This window comes from Nipponia nippon, unplaced genomic scaffold (assembly GCF_047370975.1).
Source record: "Nipponia nippon isolate SJK-2023a ecotype South Korea unplaced genomic scaffold, ASM4737097v1 scaffold_1, whole genome shotgun sequence".
Classification (NCBI taxonomy): domain Eukaryota; kingdom Metazoa; phylum Chordata; class Aves; order Pelecaniformes; family Threskiornithidae; genus Nipponia; species Nipponia nippon.
Genome location: NW_028262290.1, coordinates 103,520,389 through 103,541,406, shown reverse-complemented (window position 1 = coordinate 103,541,406; position 21,018 = coordinate 103,520,389). Strand labels below are relative to the sequence as shown.

General features: G+C 47.1%; 2 protein-coding genes and 1 long non-coding RNA gene across 9 annotated transcripts in view; 1 reads left to right on the top strand and 2 right to left on the bottom strand.

The window, feature by feature from the left end:
* Window positions 1-353: 353 nt before the first annotated feature.
* HSBP1L1 (heat shock factor binding protein 1 like 1) lies at window positions 354-3,177 on the bottom strand. Its single transcript, XM_009475493.2, has 4 exons — window positions 3,045-3,177; window positions 2,824-2,890; window positions 1,738-1,832; window positions 354-733 (listed from the first exon to the last, which is right to left on the bottom strand). Exons 1-4 carry the CDS (start codon window positions 3,087-3,089, stop codon window positions 728-730), a joined length of 213 nt encoding a protein of 70 aa, XP_009473768.2. The 5' UTR covers window positions 3,090-3,177; the 3' UTR covers window positions 354-727.
* Window positions 3,178-3,305: 128 nt separating this feature from the next.
* Window positions 3,306-14,670, bottom strand: LOC148057527 (uncharacterized). Its single transcript, XR_015706446.1, has 3 exons — window positions 10,187-14,670; window positions 4,319-9,286; window positions 3,306-3,736 (listed from the first exon to the last, which is right to left on the bottom strand). It is a non-coding gene; the product is annotated as an uncharacterized LOC148057527 (long non-coding RNA).
* A 151-nt stretch (window positions 14,671-14,821) lies between these two features.
* Window positions 14,822-21,018, top strand: part of SLC66A2 (solute carrier family 66 member 2) — a 68,477-nt gene continuing 62,280 nt past the window's right edge. For all 7 annotated transcript variants that reach the window (XM_087765381.1, XM_087765372.1, XM_087765344.1 and 4 more), the window contains exons 1-2: window positions 14,822-14,935; window positions 15,382-15,734. In XM_087765381.1, coding sequence (XP_087621507.1) covers window positions 15,532-15,734 — 203 coding nt within the window. In that variant the 5' untranslated portion in view covers window positions 14,822-14,935; window positions 15,382-15,531. The remainder of the gene's footprint in view (window positions 14,936-15,381; window positions 15,735-21,018) is intronic.

Genomic DNA, 21,018 nt, shown 5'->3' with positions numbered 1-21,018 from the left:
AGTCTTGAGGCTCCTTCATCAAAATGGGTAATGTTGAAGAACTGAAAGTGGCACAGTATGCGTACGTGGCCGATGGTGCGTGCACAGCTTTGGGTGGGCTTGTGGGAAGAGCAACAGCTGAACAGCTGTAATCTCTGCAAATACTGCCATTTCTTTTAGTGCAGAACAGCTTATGTTCATCGGACCTATGAAGCTTTGCAAAGGCACCTTTGTAATAACATCAAATAAGATAAGGCACATTTTGTAATGTAAAACATTTAAAGGAGCCTCAAAATGGCACACGCAAATGGCGAAGTTTTGTCATAGAAGGATCTTGTTATTCTGAGAATATGGAAGTTAAAAAGGCAACAAAGAAATGTGACGAAAATTTTAATATTATTAAAATAAATGAAATACATTTTCATACATTGAAAAAGTTTGTGATTGGATAAGTTCACTATATAGGATATAGTTTTCTGTCCAAAATAGTGGGTTTGCCTTCCCTGAAACGAATAGTTCTTTCCCAATTACAGGAAAGAACAGTGTCCCATTTAGATAAACAAACTGAGCTTTCTACTTCTTTTTCCTGGGGCAATAGTTAAAAAAAATAAATTTGAGATTCTATTGTGACATGATGCAAGTGCGTTTGTTTTCACTGATGCTTTCCGTGACTAGCGACATTGACTGTAAAACCCCAGATTCCGCGCGGTGCTGTTCTCCCTTTCTCTTTCTTGATCACATCCTCATTTCAGTGCTGCAAAGAAACAGTGAATAAGTAGGTTAGTGGTTTAATTATTCATGAATGTGATTCATCAGAAAAATAGGAAGATCTCTGTACAGTTAAATACATCTTCATGGATTGTATTTCTGAAAATTATTACATAGCTTATCACAAAAAAGGCATCAGAACGAACAGACGCCAAAATTACGTCACTATATTTACAGACGTTCCTGTCTTTCACTGGGTAAGCAGTCTTTAAATGACAAAAATAATTGCTGTATCTCGGTTTGAATCAGGAAAGCGTGTAACAACAGGAAGAAGACATCACCCGCAGAACAGGGAAGCAGCGCTGTCTTGTAAATACTGAGAACAACAACTAAGGCATCCATCCGGGCGGGGTGTGGCATTTGCAACAGCCAGCCATATAAAATCTCACCTGCAATCCTGAACTGTCGCGTGATTTTATATTACAGAGTGTTTGCCAATAGCACCAAAGTTATCCTTGCTCTTTCCACCCCCCATCTTACTGCTGCAGGAAGAAACAACCGCTGTGTTCGGGGCGAATGTATTTACGAGGTGTGCTCTGAGCCACGCGGGCAAGCTGAAGCAGGTTTAAAAGCAGATGTACGTGAATTTATACCAAGGAGAATCCTCAGTCAGCTAGGTTAGCATACTTGAGGGACAGGAATGGTGGGCAGGAGCGCTTTAAGCCACACACGTTTTATTACAAATGTACAGCCTCAGTTTACATATTGGGGATTAGTTTGCACTACCCCTTGTATGCAGCACTCGGCTGGAACAGAGGCATCAAGCGACACTTTTTCTTTTGAAAAAGCGGTAGCATTCTTTGGCTCTTGGCAAAAAGAAATCCACGGTAATTTTAAATATTTAAATAAAAAAATAATCTCAGTATACTTTAAAGTCCAAGGAAATGCAGGTATGATAAACAGATAAACAATATTTTCATTCTAGGTGCTGCCCATAGTTCAAAACTAAGTGGAAACACATGAAGTACAATAAAAATTAAGTTCCTTTACTCTCAACTCTTCATCGGTGTTTTCTATCCCAGCCTCTGTCATCAGGTCAGCAACGTGCTTCTCAAGGTCATCAATGCGCTCACCCATTTCTTCCAGTAAAAAGTTAAAGAAAACTTCTTTATAAATAAGAATAATGTAATTTGATATTTTTTCTTTGAGAATAACAAGCAGCTTTCTTCCAGATGTCTCAGCCTCTTACTCATGTTTAACGCAAGATGAAGCATGCACAAAGTTGTATTGTTACAAGACGATCCCGCTTTCCCTTGCAACAGAGAAGCATTCAACTTCTAAATATTTTCAATATTTAGAATATATTCAATATTTAGAATATTTCAATATTTAGAAATTTCAGTATTTTCACGGGCATTCTTCCTGCACGCCCGTGAGTGAACTGGAGTGTTTTCTGTGTAAGAGATTGTTTTCTTTCTGAGGAACTATTTCAGGCGATACAGTCAACCCACACAACGAGAATATGAGTGCTGCTAACACGTTATTCTTCTCTTACACTAAAGCAGCTGCTTCCTGAGAGGCTGAGTTTCAGAAAGAAATGGAAAATGTAATAAATTCCCAGTTTCAGAAAGCAGGGGTAGTTTCTGTAAATACATCTAACGAGAAAGCGCGGAGCCCCTTCAGCTCTTAATTTCTCTTTTTGAGGGCTGGCCTCCCCGCACTCCGGAGGCTGGCCCTTGTTTTTAAACCAACAACATGCGGCGATACGCTGATTTAAGTGGCATTTTTGAAGATGGTTGCTTTTTTAATGACCCGTCACCATCTTTATACACAATTTGTTGCTTATTTTACTTGGAAGCAACACACAGAGACTAGCTCACTGGGAGTTGTTGATCCTGCTTTTCGTAAAACCTTTTTTAGGATTTCCTCCCTAGCAAAGGGGCAAACAAACGGGCACGGGGGGCAATTCGCTTCTCTTTACGTCATAGGCGTTGAACAGCGCCAATCGTTATAGCCGAATTTGACGTTTGGGGAAAAAGCAAAAGCAGCGAGGCCCCCCTTTGCCGGCAGCCGAGGAGCGCGCCGCGCCGCGCCGCGCCGCCCGCGGGGCCCGTCACCCCCTGCCACGCAGGATATTGCTCAGCGTGATCTTCTCGGTCAGCGCCTGGAAGCTCGCCTGCAGCTCGCGCAGCGCACTGTCCGCCTGCGGGAAAAACAGAAAGCAGGAGCCCCGGGCGGCCGGGCACCCCCTCCCGCCCGCCGCCTGCCGCCTGCCGCTGCCGGGCCGGCGGAGCCCCCCGCAAGGCGGCCCCGATCCCGGCCCCCGCTCCCCCCGCCGCAGCCGGCCCCGCGCTCACCAGCTGCGAGAGGTCCCCGGCGCCCGGCGGCTCGGCGGCCGCCATCGCCTCCGGCTCCCAGCCGGGCACCCACCGCCGCCGGGCACCCACCGCCGCCGGGCACCCACCGCCGCCCGCCTCCCCGCGCCGCGGGGCCGGCAGGTGAGCGCCCCGCCCCGCCCCGCCCCGCCCCGCCCCGCCCGCAGCCGCCGGCCCCGCCGCCGGCAGGGCGGCAGCGAGTCGTTGGTAGCCACCGAGCGGCGGTACCCCCTTATTTTCCAAAGAAATCGCAATCCGCAGGCAATAACTAAGTAAGGACGCTGAGGTCAGGTCTTCAGGGGTCTTACGACTTCACAGAAGTGGCAAGTTAATGATGAAAAATGCCTGTCTACCAACGAGGCCCAACTTTGGTGGTTTTTTTTTTTGTGTGGTGGGTTTTTTTTGTTTTTAAGGTTTCCTTCCTGTCCCCCATGTAATTAGTTTTGTAATACAGAGTGGTAAAAATACCGTGCTTGTTGAAGCTCCTTGCACCAGAACGTCTGAACCGACAAGACTGGCGGCATCGGCAAGCACCGGGTGGTGCCTCTCGCAGTCCTGCCGGCATGTAGGTCATCCCTGCGGTTTTCAGCTTCGTAGCACAAAAAGCTCCTGGTGCATCGATTGCAGAGGTGTCTTCTTGTGTACGCGGATGTCCTGGGTGCTGTAACTGTTGCCTGACGTAAAGGAAGAGGTTTTTCAATTTACTGTGCCTCTGTGGTTAGGAGAATATTGCTGTTGGGCGATAGCTTTCCTTCGTCTATTACTTTATAGCTATGCCAAACACTAACAGTGCCTTCATCCGTAACAGGTTTCCCTCCTGAGTTAGCAGTGGCCTCAAATGCTGGAAAGATTATCTCTCGTAAGCCTACCACTTAGAATCTTTCTTAATAAACTTAATTGTCTTCCTTCTTGACCTTCCCCACCTCATTTAGGAAGGTGCGTTCATCTCTGCGGTGAGATTCTGGCATCAAAGCAAACCTCCCCCTTGCTGCCTGCTTCCCGTAAGCGTGGCTTCTCTGTACATCTTAATCTTCCCACTCTTGCAGGTTCTCCTCTTTGCCTTTCTCATTGCAGAAAGAAAAATCAAGCCAGTTTTGCAGCGCGTGAGCGCTGTAGCAGTGTTACTGCTCTAGAAAGCTAGATAAAACAATTTGAACAGTAATATGCATATAGATAGGCTTTGCATTTGTACATAGCCACTAGCTGCAACCACATAGCTTTTTCGTTCTGTTGCATAAATAATTGTTGCTTCTTACCTATTTATTCATTGCTAATAAATCTCCTTTCCCTTAGGGCTAGGTAGTAGAGCTGCACTATTTTTGCATTTTAACTCCTGATAACAGCCATAGTCTTCCTGCTTTTCCCTCCTGCCAGAACAGCTCCATCGGCTTCCCTCTTAGGCAGCAGGATTTTCCCCTGGAGGCCGTTGAATTGCCTCTGTCTGCTTGTGTCCAGGTGTCTTGAATAAAGTCATAGAGTCCTATTTGCAGTGAAAAGCTTGCAGGGGTAAAGAAACAGCTGGAAATGTGGACGAGCAAGCATTATACAGCCAACGAGTTTGCAAGAATTGCACTAAATCTTTGTAGCGCCACATCTTGGCAATGGCTAGGTTAGAGTTCAACTGAAAACAAGCATGACTTGGTAAAGGCTTTTTGTAAATAGCTGCTCTTGTTTGCGAGGCAGGTCAGTGGGGTCAGAACAAAAAACCACCGTATCCAGCCAGCACAGCAATGGAGGAAGGGCAATTAAAGCGTGAAGGAGACCCAAGGAAATATTTCACCATGCACTTCCCCCTCCAAAGGTCTGGTTCTTTTACTTTGCGGCCTCCACAGCTAATTTGAATGGCCCTCCTAGTTCAAATCTTGAGCTGAATTAGGCCAATAGTCCACAGCTGAGTTTATGGAGTAAGAATGGAAGTGTCTGTAAAGCCAAAAATGGTCGTGTAAAAGTTCGAAAGTTCAGAAAACCTAAGAACAGAAGAGATAAACGGCAAGACCAAAAAGACTTTGCTTAACAATGGATTTATTTAAAATAGAACTGGCACTCTCGGCTTTGCTCTGCTGTCCTCTATTCTCTCCCTCCTCAGAGGGCTCCCTTCTTCAGAGTTGAGCTGGTACATACATTTCCAGGCTCTGAAATCTGGGAATGTAAGATGAGCCATATTTTAAAAGCAGTAATCCATGTTAAGCATGCATCCAAGGGCTAAGGGAAGTTGAGCAAAGATTTTTTTTTTTGTTAGTTTCAAAAGCAGAGGCTTAGCTGAGAACCAGTAAACAACCAGTGCTACTGGTGCTTATAAGAGTATTTACTGCAATAAGTAAAGAATACTTAATTTACTAAAAGCATACCAAGAAGTTAATGTTGGCAATGAATACAAAAACAGATCTTGAAGGGGTTAGGGAGAGGAACAAAAGAGAAGTTTTGACAATATAAATTCATTTTCCATGCCAAAATATGCTCTATGCTACTTTCTTTCAGTAAAAAGCTTAGACTTTAGTCACTTTCAATTTAAGTATGTCCTCTTGGTATGAAGCACATGAAGTAAAAATAAAAAATAGGGTGACCTAGAGGCTGGGGAGCCATCTGCTTCCGTCCTATTTCAGAATTGCAGGCCTGTGCTGTGAACTCTTCACATTGTGCATTTATGCCGAAGCATGTTTCTCTTCCTCTTTCCTAGGGAAATTCCAGTCCCTCCAATGCTGGAAGGCGAAGTCAGGGTAGCAGGATAGGAAACAGAAGTATGTTTAAACATTTATAGTCCTAAGCTCCAAGTTCAGCGCCACTACTATACGATGCCACGCTGTAAAAGCCCGCGGTGTGGAGCGGTGGAGGAATCGTTTTGTAGAAATGCATTACCCTTGTTGTTTGGGTGTCACATAAAGTCCCTTCCCTCTCCTCTTTGCTGACAAATGAGATTTTATATACCAGGGGTCCAAAATCCTCTGGTCACATACTCTAAGCATGTCTGGCTCAGGGCCGCTTTGGAATGGAGGTGAGGACAGAGAGAGGGCATGTCGAAAAAAAGCCTAATATTGCGTGTGTGGTAAGAAAGAAAACTGGAAATTTAGTCGTGGAAGGAGACAAGGCGGCAAGTATTCCTGGGCCAGCATGGCAGCTTGTCTGGCTGTAGATCAGAAGGCAGGATGCTCACACTGCAAATTTGGGGGTTTTGCACTTTTTTTCTTCCTGGTAGGGGCATGGTCAGTTGTAAAAGTTTTCTTTGAAGAGAAGAGAGCTAGGTACGAGCCAGTTCTTGCACCGCAGTCATGGTATTTCTGCTACTAAATTGTAGGGTTGGGTCTTTGACTCATGCTGTTCTTGGTCTTTCCCTCTCTCTTAGGAAGCTTCTCTCGTGCCACTTGGCAGTCGTTGTTTAGAGGGACACAATGTGCAGAAAAAGTGTCTGGCTTTGCTAGGTCATCAGCTTTTATATGCTGAAATCCTAAATGGTGGTGATGTTTCTTGCAAGCAAACTATTAACATCTGTTTCTCTTGACTCAGCATAGTGTAGTTCACTGAAAGCTTGTTCCACTGGAATACTTACTGGTGAAGACATCACTTTTCTTTCATCTGGTAACATCAGTAGAAGTAACAAGTGGCTGTTATTTAAAAGCGTGGAAAGATGTGGTGAGTGAAATGCAAATGCTTCAGGCATGGGGAAAAGGCATTCGGGTCAATGGTGTCTGACAACTGTAGTGCTTCTTTGAAAGACAAGTCATTTGAGGTGAATATTAAAAGCTTGGGTGTTTGTGCATGGTTCATATTTCAGGCTCTGTATCTTTGAAGAGAAAAGGGTAATTCCAGTGGTCGGGAAACCTGATCCCTGATGGAGGGAGATGCTCTGCCTTCAGTGAAAATATTGCGTTTTGGGACTGCCGCTCACAAATCCCCTTGCTGTGAAACCTGTTCAGTCAGCCCCTTTCTGCAAGTTTCTCCAGAAAGAAAACTGACAGGGTTAAGGCTACTCTTTATCAGAAGTTCCTTGTGTGTACTATGGGCATCACGTATCACTACGTAGCTGTAACAGAAAAGAGGGTATAGTTTTCCTTATAAGTGTTCTGCATTGGAGATAAATGTCGGAGCAGCAGAAAGCCTGCTGCAGATGCTTCAACTACGGAGGCTGGCATGGTGGCATCCTTCGGCTCCATAAAGAGTTGTGTGTAATTTGTGGTTGTGTGAAATCACCCGTCTAGCTGCTGTTGCCTGAATTATTATGTGGCGATCCAGAAATCTCTATCTATGTTTCCCAGGCATGGCTGGTAGGAGATGCTACTTCCCATGCTGCTTTCTGCTCCAGCCTTGTTCCTACTGTCTTTGGACAGTGAGGGTGGGGGAGCATTCATCCAGCAGTTCCCCTCCTGAAAGGCTGCAGGAGGGAGCTGGAGGTGTTTGTCCCAAGCAGAAAAGGGAGCGGGGTCTGTTTCTCCAGCCTCGTGGCCCACGGGTGCCACGCCTGACGCTGGATCTGGAGGCTGCGTTCAAATCGTCCCGCAGTCTTGCTCCTTACGCTGGGTGTCGTATGTGCATGGTGGAGCTTTCTTGAAGAAAATGCAGCGTGTAACAGGCAAGGCTCTGCCAGCCTCCGCGGCGAGGGGGAGACGAGGCAGCCTCTGCAGCACAAGGACGGTGATCCGACCCCACGTGTTCAGATCCCACAGCCTCCTGTGGCTCTCTTCCAAGTACCTCATGGTCCACAGCAGTGTGTGTGTTCTGTACACAGAGATTAAATGTGGCACGTGTTGGGTGTGTGACGGAAAGAATATTTTTCTACAAAATTTGATAAAAGAGCCTGTGCTGAAGAGGCTGGAAGCTGGGCGAGGAGGGAATGGTTCATTTGAAGATGCATGTTTTGCTTTTCCAGAAGCTGTAAAGAACCATGGCTAAAGTTTCCTGTGAGCAAACTGCAGCTACGTTCATGCTTCCTTGCAGCTTCAGAGATAATTTATCCCAGAGAAGACAACTGGAGTGTTTTCCTGGTACAAGCAGTTTAAATTCACCTTGAATTAGTGGAAAGCACTTACTACGGTTGCAGAAAACATGGGTGGATTTGGGCAAACATGGGGAATAACACTGGGGAACATCAGGCGTAGGATAAATTATATGTGCTGTAACAGCAAGGTTTGAATCAGTGAGCAACGACAGTAATATAAAAACCCAAGGGTGTGGAAATCTGATTCTTTGGCAATTTTTGTTGGGAGAAAAAGATTGTGCTTCCTTGTCTGAAACAAAGATCCGTTGCAAATGTGCTTTTAAGGCTGAAACCGTTACTGACAGCGGCCTGCTTGCTTCACTTGCTTTCTTCTGTGAGACATTTGTGGCAGAGAGGGGGGTGCTGAGAGTATGACAGGTATTTTATGCAGCTTGGCTGCTGTAGGAGGCCCTCCCACCCCTACTCTGCTCAGTGCTTTATGTGGCGTTTGCCAGCAGGAGTCATGTGGGTGCGTATTCCAAGCGTGCCTGGCAAAAGGCGTCTGAAACGACAAGGACATAGAGGGACCGGAGGGTGCCAAGGGATGCTGCCAGCATAGGCTGGCACAAGTGTCACCTGGGCAGCACAGCGCTGGAGACTTGGCCCTCCGTAGCCAGGGGAAGGGGTGCAGTGGCACGGCCTCATGGTGCCACGGCAGCACGGCTGGCTTCCCATCAGAAGGTTTGCGCGTTCAAGTCACACTGGGGTCCCGGCGGGCCCCCCAAGGCTGCTCCCACTTTTGGTGCTGGCTGGAGGGGCTCAGAGGACACGTGAGGATGTTCGGCTTCTCTCTGGGATAAATGCTGTATTATTCGAAAAAGACCTGTAACTGCAGCTCCTTGGGGTTTCAGAAAAATCAGGCTGCAACGTTTGTGTCCGTCTCATCTAGATTATTGTCTTGGACTCAATTGTTACTCACACAATAAAGGTGTTTTTTGGGTTTTTTTCCCCCCCCGCTGCACTCTTTGCACCTGGTAAGGGCAGCGTAAATTTGTTTTGTTCTGTTTTTATGTGTAGAAGATGTTCTTATGCATACCACAGATGCTGAGCTTATCCCAACAGAAGCAAACCAGGAGTGTGCTACAGCGCGTAAATGCCACCAGAAGCACTTTGTCCTTGTCTTGGAACAGAGAAAGAAGTTTGGGTGCTGTAATGCCACTGACTCCAGATCACATGGTGGTATTCTGAATCATGCTGAAGCTATAGTTTCTCTGTCATTTTTCTTTTCTCTCTTTGCTTCCAAGCCACTCCACAGCTTCAAGAGGGAGAAAAAATGAGTCAGAGAAGGCTAGGGATAGTTCTGGTGAGACTTGAGACACTGCCCTTGCACCCTCTACTCGTTCTTCAGAGATAAAGCCGGTTTAAGGATTTCCCAAATTGCATTTCACTCCCTGTGCTGGGTCTGGCTAGGATGGAGTTAACTTTCTCCATAGCAGCCCCTATGGTGCTGGGTTTGATTTGTGACCAAAACAGTGTTGATAGCACACAGTGTTTTAACTGTCACTGAACAGTGCTTGCATAGCGTCAAGGCCGCCTTTGTTGCTCACTCTGCCCTCCCAGCAACTAAGGCTGGGGGTGGGCAAGAGGGGCAACAGCCAGGGCAGCTGACCCCAGCTGACCAAAGGGACGTGCCGGGCCCTGTAGCATCACTCTCAGCAATAAAAACGGGCTGGGCGGGTGGTTTCTTCCAAAGTCGCTGTTGCTCGGAGACTGGCTGGGCGTTGGTCTGCTGGTGGGAGGTGGTGAGTGATTGCCTCTGCATCACTTATTTTTGTTCTTTTTCTTCACTTATTAAACTGACTATCTCAACCCATGAGTTGTTTTTTTTTCTCAGTTTCACCTTTCTGATTCTCTCCCTCGTCCTGCTGGGGGGGAGCGAGTGAGCGACTGGGTGGGGGCTTCGCTGCTGACTGGGGTCAACCCACCACACTCCCTCTTTCCCATCTCAGTCCCCAGTATCAGCAGCTTCTTGCTGAATGCAATGTCCTGTAATTACTAAGTATTCTGCCTTGGGGAGGGGTGAAGTGTGGGAGAGAGGGAGATGGTGCAGGGCTCTTTCTGCATCTGGGCAAGAAAGGTCCAACAAAAAATGGCTTAATAAAATAGCCATTTTAATAAGACAGAATAAAAAGAGGAATATAGATAGTGAGCAAACCTTATGGCCCTTCTGACGCTGGGCACCATGTGTTGGTTCAGCAAGGGATGGAACCTGCATGGATTTTCCCGCAGCATGCTGTGCAGATCCTGTCCGTGGAGACATTCCTCGCTTCTGGTCCTTCAAGCTATTATATATTTTCTTACAAGAAAACAGCTCTACTCCTAAAGGCTGTTGACGTGAGAACTTCTGGCTGCACTGTTAGACACGGGCAAGGGTGCGCAGCGGGTGGTGTGGCACGGGAGCTGCCTGCAGGCTCCTCTGCTGCAGCCAGCGGGCTGAGGTGACCCTGTGGCCACGGCACACGCGCAGTGCCATACGAAGAGCACGTGGGGAAGAAACGTTTCTAGTCAGCTGGACCTATTTGACAGAAGAACAGGCTGTGGGTTAAGCAGTCCTGCTTCAACTTCTTGCCTGTGTGGTATGTTGTTTGTTTATTTCTCCGCTCACATGAACTTTGCCTGTTGTTTCAAAGCTGTAATGGTTTGAAGAAGGGTTCATGTATCTCTGCCAGCTGTCAGGTTGATTCCTGCTTCTCCAGCATGTTTGGTTTGGGGCTTTTTCTTCATTTTTCTGTGGAGATGGAGCAGTCCAAGTACAGAGAGGAGTCTAATCAGCTCAGCCTGCGCGGTCCTTGCTCCCGCTCCCCGGTGCAGAACATACCACCGCTGCCCAGAGATGGGCTTGGAGGCTGGGCACGTTTGTCAGAGGTCCTCCTTGGAAGTGCAGAGGGGGTTCCTTTGCGTGCCGGTGGGTGCTCCACCCATGCTTATACTCACTGCTCTATGTTTACAAAGACCAGTGCAGAAGGAGAAAGAAAAAGTAGTGAAGATGTGCAATAAAAGTGTCTCCTGTTAACACTAGCTTGATTCTGTCCATCAGTTGCAAAACCAGGGGCTCATCAGTGTTTGAAGGGGCCAGGAGGTAGCTTCTGCCACCAGTTGCAGTGTGGTTGCTTTAGAAAAGCAAAAGTGGAGAGGACAGCTGATTTAGCGATAATGCATCTGGTAGGAATGGCCAATTTCAAGGTACTTAAGACCCATTTACTTGTTTTATGAGCAGTACAGTGAATATTTCTTTTTAATTTCACTGAGACTATTCTACAACTATAGTTGTAGAATGAGACATAATGTGCTAATTGAAGGGAATTTGGCTACCGTAGGAATTCACGTAATCTTTATGACAACATTTATTATGCAATGTGTTCAAGGAGTGACTTAGAGCTTATCTGCACTGTGTCTTTCGCCTATGTCTTGCAGGGACTTCCTATGCTTGCTTCAATGCAACAACATTTCTCTAATGTAGAATATAAAATAATTTTAATAGTCATCTTTCAAAATCAATTGACAGAACAACAGACTGGTTAGAAGACTTGCAGCAACCTGCTGTTTTTGCTACTGCAGTAACTACAAGTGAAGCACCAACAGCCCCCCTCCTCCTGTAAAAAACTGCAAAGTAGCTCAGGCTTCAGTCTTGAAACTGGTCCAACCTTGCGTGGTTGATTCCTGTGTCCTGTTGGCCCTAGTGTCCTTCTGCTAGGAATATGTCTACATGGAGCCAATTGAAGAAACAAGCTTCTGCTTACTCTTCTAATTCAGTGGACCTATTTGCAAAACAAAACCTTATATAATAATTTTTACCACCTCTACCAATGTTAAAATCCCTTTGAAAACATCCCAAGTCTGTTTACCACTTTCAGCTTGCTTAAACTGTATCCAAAGATACAACAGGAACATTTCTTAACAGGTATAATCTCTATCAGATTTCCTAATCTGGAATTAATCAAAGTTCTTGTTATGGTTGGAGGTTTAGGGACTACGCTGTCACCAAAATGTTAACTGCTAGGAGCTAGTTTGTAAAACTAGGTGGCTAGAGCTGCTCACAAACTCAGTTTCAATTCTCCTAAGCAGTTGTCATAAAAAGAGTACTATTAGTCTTCAAGGAAGACTAATCTTCACTGGTGTGAAACATACTGCCTGCTGCTATTTTCTGAATGGGTAATGCAGTCTAGCAAATGGAGATTTTTTTTAAAAGGGGGAATTTTGCCAGTCCGTGGGGAAAAATAAATGCACCTGTTCTTTTTCTCCTCACTCAAAACCAGAGGATTGCTGTCTGGCAGCGAAGCAGTACTGTTTCCATGGTAGGCTCTGCTTTCACACCAAGGAAGCGGTCCTTCGAGCTCCCTCTCAGTTACTACCGACCAGCCCAAGAAAACTAGTTTGATGTAAAGCCTCACAAGGCTGAGCGTTCTCACCAGGCTGCACTCAGACCCGCAGGCTGCAGAACTCCTCCTTGATGAGGCGAGACTCTCTTTGATCACCCGTTATCTCCCAAGCTTTAGATAAATCTTCTCCAGGGGACGCTCCTACTGGAGTCTTGCTGGGTCTGTCGTGGCTGGATATTCTGTGTGCTGGGCTGTATGTTATGCCGGAGTCAGCGAGAACTTAGGATGGCACCACTGCCAGAGGAGTTGCCCCTGGCTGCTTAGAGTATTGAGAGACCTGAACGGTCCCTCCCTGGTGCTGGCACAAGCTTTTCTGCAGCTGCTCAGCCGAGGAGTTCAGGCCAACCCGTCGTTCCTCCCCCCACCCAATGCCTGGCATCGCTAGTCAGTTTAGCTTACATCGGTGGATTAACTCCTGAACAAGTTGGACATTTTTCAGTGACCAAAACTGAACTACATTCACACAGCAACATGCTGTAATTCAGCATTTGCACTCTCACGATATCAAGTAAGGGCAAACAACCTAAGTTAAGGCAGTTGTCTGTTTCCAGTTGAGTACTTTAGAACCTTAATATTGTATGAAATTTGTTATCACATACACTTAAAAGTGTCCTGGAATTATTCTGGAAGCTAACCTGGAGAAGTGGTGTCCGCCTGGGCAGTTTCTTCTACGTAGGTAACCATTACTTCAAAATACCTATTTCCTCAAGATAATTTCTCAATGTTTTCTCAAAACACTTGTATTTACATGAAAAAAAAGTTTGCTTCCTAATGTGGGCTACTCTTATTTTCAGCCTGAGCCTTGTTTAGACCTTTGCGCTTAAGGAAAAATAATGTGACAAGGGGTCCCAAAAAAAGTTGGGAAAGAAGCTGGCATAACTGCATGATTACAACAACGCACAAGTGATATGTGGGATATGAGCCATTAAATAATAAAATATGTTTTAAATTATGCAGTTTATACATAATTTGATTGTTATACGCTCTCTGAATGAGTCAGATGCTCCGAAATCAAGAACTTCAGGCTTCTTATCCAAAAATCAGAATTAAAGACTTCCACTGGGTATTTTTAACTTTGACAATCAAACTTTCAGGCCTGCGGACTGAAGTAGAGCTTCATTCGAGTAGCAGAGCTACTACTTCCCTGCAGGAAAGGTGAGTCCTAGTGTTAGCACTGGCCACCTCATCTACGTAGGAGCTTGTTTTGGATGTTTGTGTGATGGTACCCCAAAAATGGTCTTTGAAAAATACACCCTGCGGTCGTGTGCAGGTTCATGTGCTGCATGTACGCCGCAAAAACTTGCCAGGTGCCAGAAACGGTTGCAGTTGAGTAAGGTGCTGCTATGCAGGAAGTCAACACAAGGCTCCACAGGCCCTGAAAGAAACATTTCTTTCTATTTTTAATTCAGCTCCTTTCCATTAAAGACTCACAACAAACATTTGCAGTCGCTGATATACGACACAAAATAGTACACCGTTCAGTTGCAGGAAGACCCACTCTCACCTGTTGGATGAGCAGCAGGAGCACGTACAAGGAAAGAAGCACCATGCCTGTGACAGTATTACCGGGAGCCCAAGGAACGGGCTCCGAAGACGGTTGTGCAGCCACGGTTGTGCAGCCACGTGTAAGGTTGGACGGACGAAGCACCCTTTTTAGTGTCGCTGCAGGTTGCCACCACCTCGGGCGGCCGTTTGAGGATGCAGCGGCCCCGCTATCCATCTCCTCGTAGCATCCGTGTGCAGCACTTGTCATTGCTCCGCTGGCCCGGTGCAAACAGCAGCGAAGCCTCGCTGACCGCTTCGGGCAGAAGGTGCACGCTTTCCCTCCCCCTGCCACCTTTGCCCTCGTGGGAAAAAGCCCCTCTCTCTCGGAAGGAAGGAGGACGGGCCGGTTACCGTTGGGTTGCACGGAGTTACGGAGCGACTGCGATTTGGAGAGCCACTGAAATGTAATTTTCACGCAGCGTGACGGAGTTTCCCGCAACTCTTCAGGAAAAGGAGGGAGGCGGAGACAGGGCAGCAAGACCCGGGACAGCGCCTAGGGCCAGCGAGCGGAGGGAAGGGCCCGCAGGGACGCCCGGCGCCGCCTCTCTCCCGGGGGAGCTGAGCAGGCGGCTGGCGGTCCCTCTGCGTGCCGGGGAGCCGCACCGCTGCGGCGGCCGGGCGGTACCGGCCCAGGTAGCGGCGGCGGGGCCGGTACCGCCCGCGGGCGGCCTCCGGGGGGCTCCAGTCCTCGGGGCCTGGCAGCGCCACGGGCCGCCGCCGCCGCCGCCTGCCCCCCGCCCCCGCCCCCGCCGGAGCGGCCGCCGCTGCCGCCACGGGGCCGCGCGCGCGCTGGGACCCGGCGGCGGCGCCGCGCGCGCGGAATCGGCGGGGCGGCCCCGTCGCTCATTGGCGGAGGCGCGGCGGGTCATCGGTGGCGTCACCGGCCGCCCCGGGCCCGCCGCTGCCGCCGGCCCGCGACCCTCAGTTGCGGAGCGGCGGCGGGCGGAGGGGGATGGCGGCGGCCGCAGCGCGGGGAGCAGGTGGGGAGGCGGGCGCGGCGGCGGGCGGGCGGCCGAGCGGACAGACAGCCAGACAGATGCCCGTGTTCGCGTGGCTCCGGATGAGCGGGGCGCGGCGGGGAACCGGCGGCGGGCCGGGGAGCGGGCGGGTGAGGGAGGCCCCCTCAAAGCAACGACCCGGCCGGCGGGGGTGCCGGCCGGCGGAGGGGGCGGCGTGTGCCCGTGCCCTCCCTGGCGCCCCCGGCCGTTGGCGGGAGGTCTCCTCAGCGGCGCGGCGGGGGCGGCTGCCGCCCCCGGGCCGTGCCAGCGCCGCCCCTGTGGGAGAGCCCGTGGGAGGGCGGGAGCGCTGGGGCGGGGGAGGCCCCCGGCCGGCCTGCGGCAGGGCGGTGGTCCCGGTTCGGCAGTGCGCGGCGGCCGGCTGGGAGCGGCTGGAGCGGAGCGGGCTGACGCCCCGTCCCTTTCACCAGGTCCTGGCCCTGCGAGAGAGGGCGCAGTCACGGTGCCGCCTCCCCCGCCGCAGCCGGTGCGTGGCTAAAGCCGCCCTCCGCCGGAGCGCGGCGGCCGAAGGCGACCCCGCAGCGCGACCGCCCCCGGGCAGCGCCCCCGCGCCCCGCGGCATGGAGGCGGGCGGCTCGGAGTGGCTGCTGGTGCCGGCGCGGCAGCTGGTGTCGTGGGGCGCGGCGGGGGCCATGGTGTTCGGCGGCGTGGTGCCCTACGTGCCCCAGTACAGAGACATCCGTCGGACGCAGAACGCGGAGGGCTTTTCCACCTACGTCTGCCTGGTGTTACTGGTCGCAAACATTTTGCGGATACTCTTCTGGTAAGTTGGTTTTCTGTGTGCGTGTCCGCCCAGTGCTGAAGGTTCTGACTTGCTTGCTAGTTGTAAAGCATTGTAAAGATTTGGAATATGTGAGGAAATGATGTTTTACATGCTTTTCCCCCTCTCTTGAAGATGAAAATATTGCCTTCCCATAAGGGGTTGAATCTGCGTTGATTAAAATGAACTGGGCTCACGAGTGCTGTCTGTTACCCTTGCCAGATCTGATTATCAGTGCTCTGATGTTCCAAGATGCGACTTTTTAACTTGTTGGTAAAGAGGTTTATTCGAAGGCAGATCTCTTTTCTTGCCGACTGTATTTTACATTTCCCTTGCCCCTCTAACTCTGTTCTCACAGTGGAGGCCCCGGTCCCGCATGCTTATTCTAGCATCTAGTTGGTATTAATGTCATTGGGACACTTGCCATATGTTCTTGCATTTTCCCGGGATGCCAACTGGCTTCAGAGAGGGTTCACTTCTAGAGCTCCATGGACAGCTACAGATGAAAATACTCATTCTTTGATAAGCAGGCAAAAGGTGGGCCATCTTTCAAAGCAGATTATTTTTGTTTTCAACACCACTTTCAGTATTTAAAAGCAAGGTTGTTTCCATGTTTAGGTCTTGTGCTGCTAGACAAAGAAGATGTTATTAGGGCATGATTCCCGTGAATGAATTTTATTAACTTGGATTCCTCATTACTTCTTATAATATAGATGCTACAACACTGGGAGTGTACTTAAGAAACCAAAGATGAAATAGTCTGGGAAATTTCTGCAACTAAGAACAGTTATTCTAAGAATATTTTCACTACAAAATGCTGCTTTGTACTCCACAAAGAGCTGATAGGTAACGGGCTATATCCTTTCCAGTCTCTTTTTAAGGCTCCTCTGACTCTTTAAGTATAAAGAGCTTCCTGGATTCTTCTGCAGCAAAATGTAATGTGTAAGTGCTGTGCTGGAGTGGAGAAAACAGGGGACCTTCTCTTGGGACCACAGCTGGCAGTCAAACTGAGGAGTCATCACTAGATCAGAGCTAGGTGTTGCATTGGACCTATGTTTTCCTGGTGAGAAGTGCACGGACCAGAAGCGAAGTAGAGGAACTGGCCAGGGGGAGGAAAAGTGAAAAGCCTGAGTTGACAGTTTGAGAAATAGAAATGGTCTAATTTTTTGTTTCACTGGAGGTAGTTGAAATACACAAATGATTTGTACCTGAATGGAGATGCTGGCAGTATCCAGGCGAGTGCATCTGTTAAATGAGACTTGGACTATGGAAGAACTGAAAAATCTTTAATTTGAGTTGATTTTAAGTATATCTAGTTAGGAGATGTGCAAAAGAATAAATATACGAGTAATGAAAAGTTATAATTTATGTCAATGTTAAAAGATTTGTCAACACTTCAAAAGAGCGAGAATGCAGTTATATTGACAAGATTATGTAATTTTTCACTGTGAGTATTTGAGCCACATGATAGTATCACTCCCTGACACATACTAGCTCTGTGCAGGCTCTGGTCATCTTGGAGCTCGGTGATGGCAGGGAATGGCTTCAACCCAGCAGGTGCCTAGGTGTCTCTGGCTACAGGGGGAGGCGCGTAAGGCGTGCTGCTGGCTTGTGGTACAGCCACTTCTATGGGGAAATGTTGCAGGCACGAGCCTGCAGAAACCTTTCTCTCTGTACTTACAATGAATTGTCTCTTTCTAGTTCTGTTGAACTAAAAGACAGAAAAGAAGACTTGCATAATGATAATTCAGTGTTCCCTGAGAGAGACTATTTTGCTTCTCTCCTTATAAAGGTTAGGCAGCCCTGGTAGTTCATATAAACACCAGTAAGTCGTGAAAGCAGCATCGAGGGTGGATATTATCCTTGGGCATGTGGATGATTAAAGGAAGATAACAGAGCAAGAGCCTCTCATTTCTGTGAACATGTTTAAAATGCACCCGTAGAGCAGCTTGGCAATTCAGTTTTTGTATTAGTTGCTTACTGTCACCTATGGCTGATGTATTATCTGGGACTCAGCACTAGATAATTTCACATAAACAGCAGAATTATTTTAATTATGCATGTAATATTCATTGGAGAGAATGAGAAGGTGTTTGTTTATTTTGTTTTAAATGTGTTAAATAATTTGATCCATTCTTGTGCTGGAACAGGACTGTTCCTACAGGTAATTTTACTTTGTGTATAATTTTTCCCCAATCTGACTTTCAAAGTACCAGTTGATAAGATTACTCCTCCTTCCCTTTAGCAAACCAGTCCAGACCTTAATCCAAGTCTCTCTTCTGAAAACTTTACTGACATATAGCTGCTGTTTCCAATTGTTTTGTTCCTCTTCATTACCCCTGCTTATTAAGCATATGATTTGTGCCAGACTCATCCCTCCTGACTTCCCCTCCACCCTGATCCAAAAATAAGTACTTAAAGTGGTAGACCTTGAAAACTTTCAAGTTCTAATAGTGTTGCTTTTCAGGCCTTAATTATTTCTTAGGATGGCTCTTGTTTGTTTGTGTGTTGGTTTTTTTGTTTTTTTTTTTTTTTAATTTCAAAGACATTTCTGTAATTTGTTTGTGTTGTTACTTCCAGATTTTCCCTGAATTTCATGGTTACTTGAATTTGAGGCTCACAGAGTGGGATGCATAGGCAACGGGAACAGTTATGCCATATTTCCTCTGTATTTTCACTCTTGAGTAGTGCTGGTCTTTCTGCATCTCTGTCACTCATAACAGACCCAGTCCCACCTTTCCCCTATGGCTCTACTATAGTTTGTTCACCTCAGCTGTGGGGGCAATTCCCTCATTTCCTATTTGTGAATTGGCAGATTCCAGGGGTTCCTAGAACTGTACTTTGTTATCTTAGAGGTTTTGTTTGTTTGGTTTGGTTTTTTTTTTTTTTTTGGTAATGTCTGGTTTTGCAGTGGGTGAAGTTTGACCTTTTGTCTCCCCTCCAAATAGAGGATTTACTTCCTAATTGTTTCATGTGTCAATAGAGTTGCAGCTGGTGTATTGCACTATGACAGTAGCCAATGAACGAAGTACTGCTGAGATCAAGGATAACAATCCTATTTCCAGTTACCTGTTTTCACAGTTTCTCTCCCTCCAATTAGACTGTCTCCAATGGTAAGCCATCTTTTAAAGTCAAGAGGACTCAGTGCAATGCCTCTCCTCCTTGTCTTCCTCCCACCTAATCCCTTAGTTTTAGGGTGTGCTCGAAGAATATCTGTTTGATAGTGATGACAGTAACACATTATCCATTAAGTCATTTTTCATGCTTCTCTCTTTCACAATGTCTCAAAATGTCATCTTTAAGGAGACATTTCTCCTTTCACTTATGTGTGTTTGGCCTTGCTCTGTTCCAACAATGAGTTATATGCCAGACCTTTGTGGAAAAGCAGTGGGAGAAGACTGGTCTGCAAGAATGAAAACTGCATATGGATAGCAGCGGGCATGATTCCACTTTGTTTATGACTGTATGTGAAATCTTTGGCCTTTTTAAAGAGGATTCTGAAAAAAAAAAATTTGAGAAGTAGACAGTCTGTGCTCACAGCATCACACAATGGGGTCTCTGTTTACCCGTGTGAAAAGTAGATTTTGTGCTGTGACTGGAGTTGGTATCAAGTTAGCTTTATTTTTAGTAATAATCTGTTGTTATAATTTTGTACGGTGCTTCAAAGCAGCGCTTATTTTGGGGTGCCAGTGTAGCTGCTGATCATGATTTATGATTGGTATCAGCTGCTCCTTTGTTCTAGTGTTCTGCCATTGTCAGTGCTGCTTCTCCTGTCTGCCTTCTTCAGACCCCATAGGTCATTGTTTCTCGCTCTCCCATCAGTTCAACTTCTGGACTGATCAGCCTGGAGAAGATCTGCGCTGCAGGTGAAGAGGAAGAGCCAGTGCAAAACTCAACGCCTTTGTAATTCCGGTACATGTGAAGATGTATGGCATGCTCCAAAAAAACTGATATAAATTTTTTTCCCTGCTGCATTTTTAATAAAACACTTCATTACCATTTTTGTTAGCTAATGTCTTAGCTAACTCTAGGAAATACCATCTGATTCTTGTTCAAGACTGGTTGTTAAAATATCCAAGGGATACTCTGAGTCTTACTAATGCTTGAGCTTTGAGGCGGTTAATCGTCTGGTTAAGCTGTCCTAGGCTGTTTTGAAGTTGTGGGCCAGCTTCAGAGCGCACCGAGGCACTTGAACTCGGTTGTGACCAAGACAGACCTATCTTCTTGGTTCATGTGGCGTGCAGTCTGCCAGCGGACTAGCTTTGCATTGTCATCCTCAAGAACAGGAACAAGAAGGCGGGTGAGAGTTGTGTAATCAGTTGGGGGTGGAGGATGCAGGAAAACTTACTTGCGAGTTCTCCCTCTCTTCCCCCTTTTTTAAAACAGAGCTTATGATGACATAAATTATGGTTTCTTTTAATACTAAAATCAGAATAAATAGCTAGAGGAAAGGGAACTACAGATTTCTTAGAAGTCAGCAGTAAGCATTTTTATTTGTATCTAGAGTAAGTTCAGCCAAAAGTACTTATGCTCCCTGCTATTCTCAGAGGTTTTTGGACTTTTTTTCCAGTTTTGCAGTCCATAAAGTGTTTTATGTAGTAGTATAATATGGTTTATATATTTTTCAGGAAGACAATATTCTTTCCAAAAGTTTCGAGATACAATTCTGTGGGCCACTGGCCTAAACCTCATACAGCAACACCATAGAAATCCAAATAATGGAAAATAAAACTTTCCAATTTTGGAGTTGTTCTTACAAAATAGTTGCCTTAAGACAAACTGTGGAAACAAGTTCTGACAGTCAGGGAAAGGATGAAGACTATGGAGTGCGTTATTTTTGAGCAAAGCTAACCCTCTACCTGTTCCACATCAGTTCACCTAAAACAAAGCGGGTTCTGAAAACTGTAATGTCGGTAGAACTGGGAGCTCTCTGTGCCGGAGTCAGTGGAATAAGCTCCCTGTTAGGAGTAGAGGTTTACAGAGACAAGTATGCAGCTGGAGGTAATTTACAGGAAAATGTTGGACTTGCTGTTGTCTGGGGAAGATTCCTATATACTTGTTTATTTTCCTGTAACACCTACAGTGCTACTTGTGGATCAGGTCACGGCCATCAGGTGTTGCTTTGGCTTCAGATATGGGGCCAGTGGTGTCTGTCTGTAGGATGTCCTGTGGGAAGGAGAAACTTTTGCTTTTAAGACTTCTTTTACTAAAATGGATCTTGCCAGCTTTTACCATGTGGGGAAGGTGGGATGATGCTGTAAACCAAGCTGACAGAGTGACTACAACT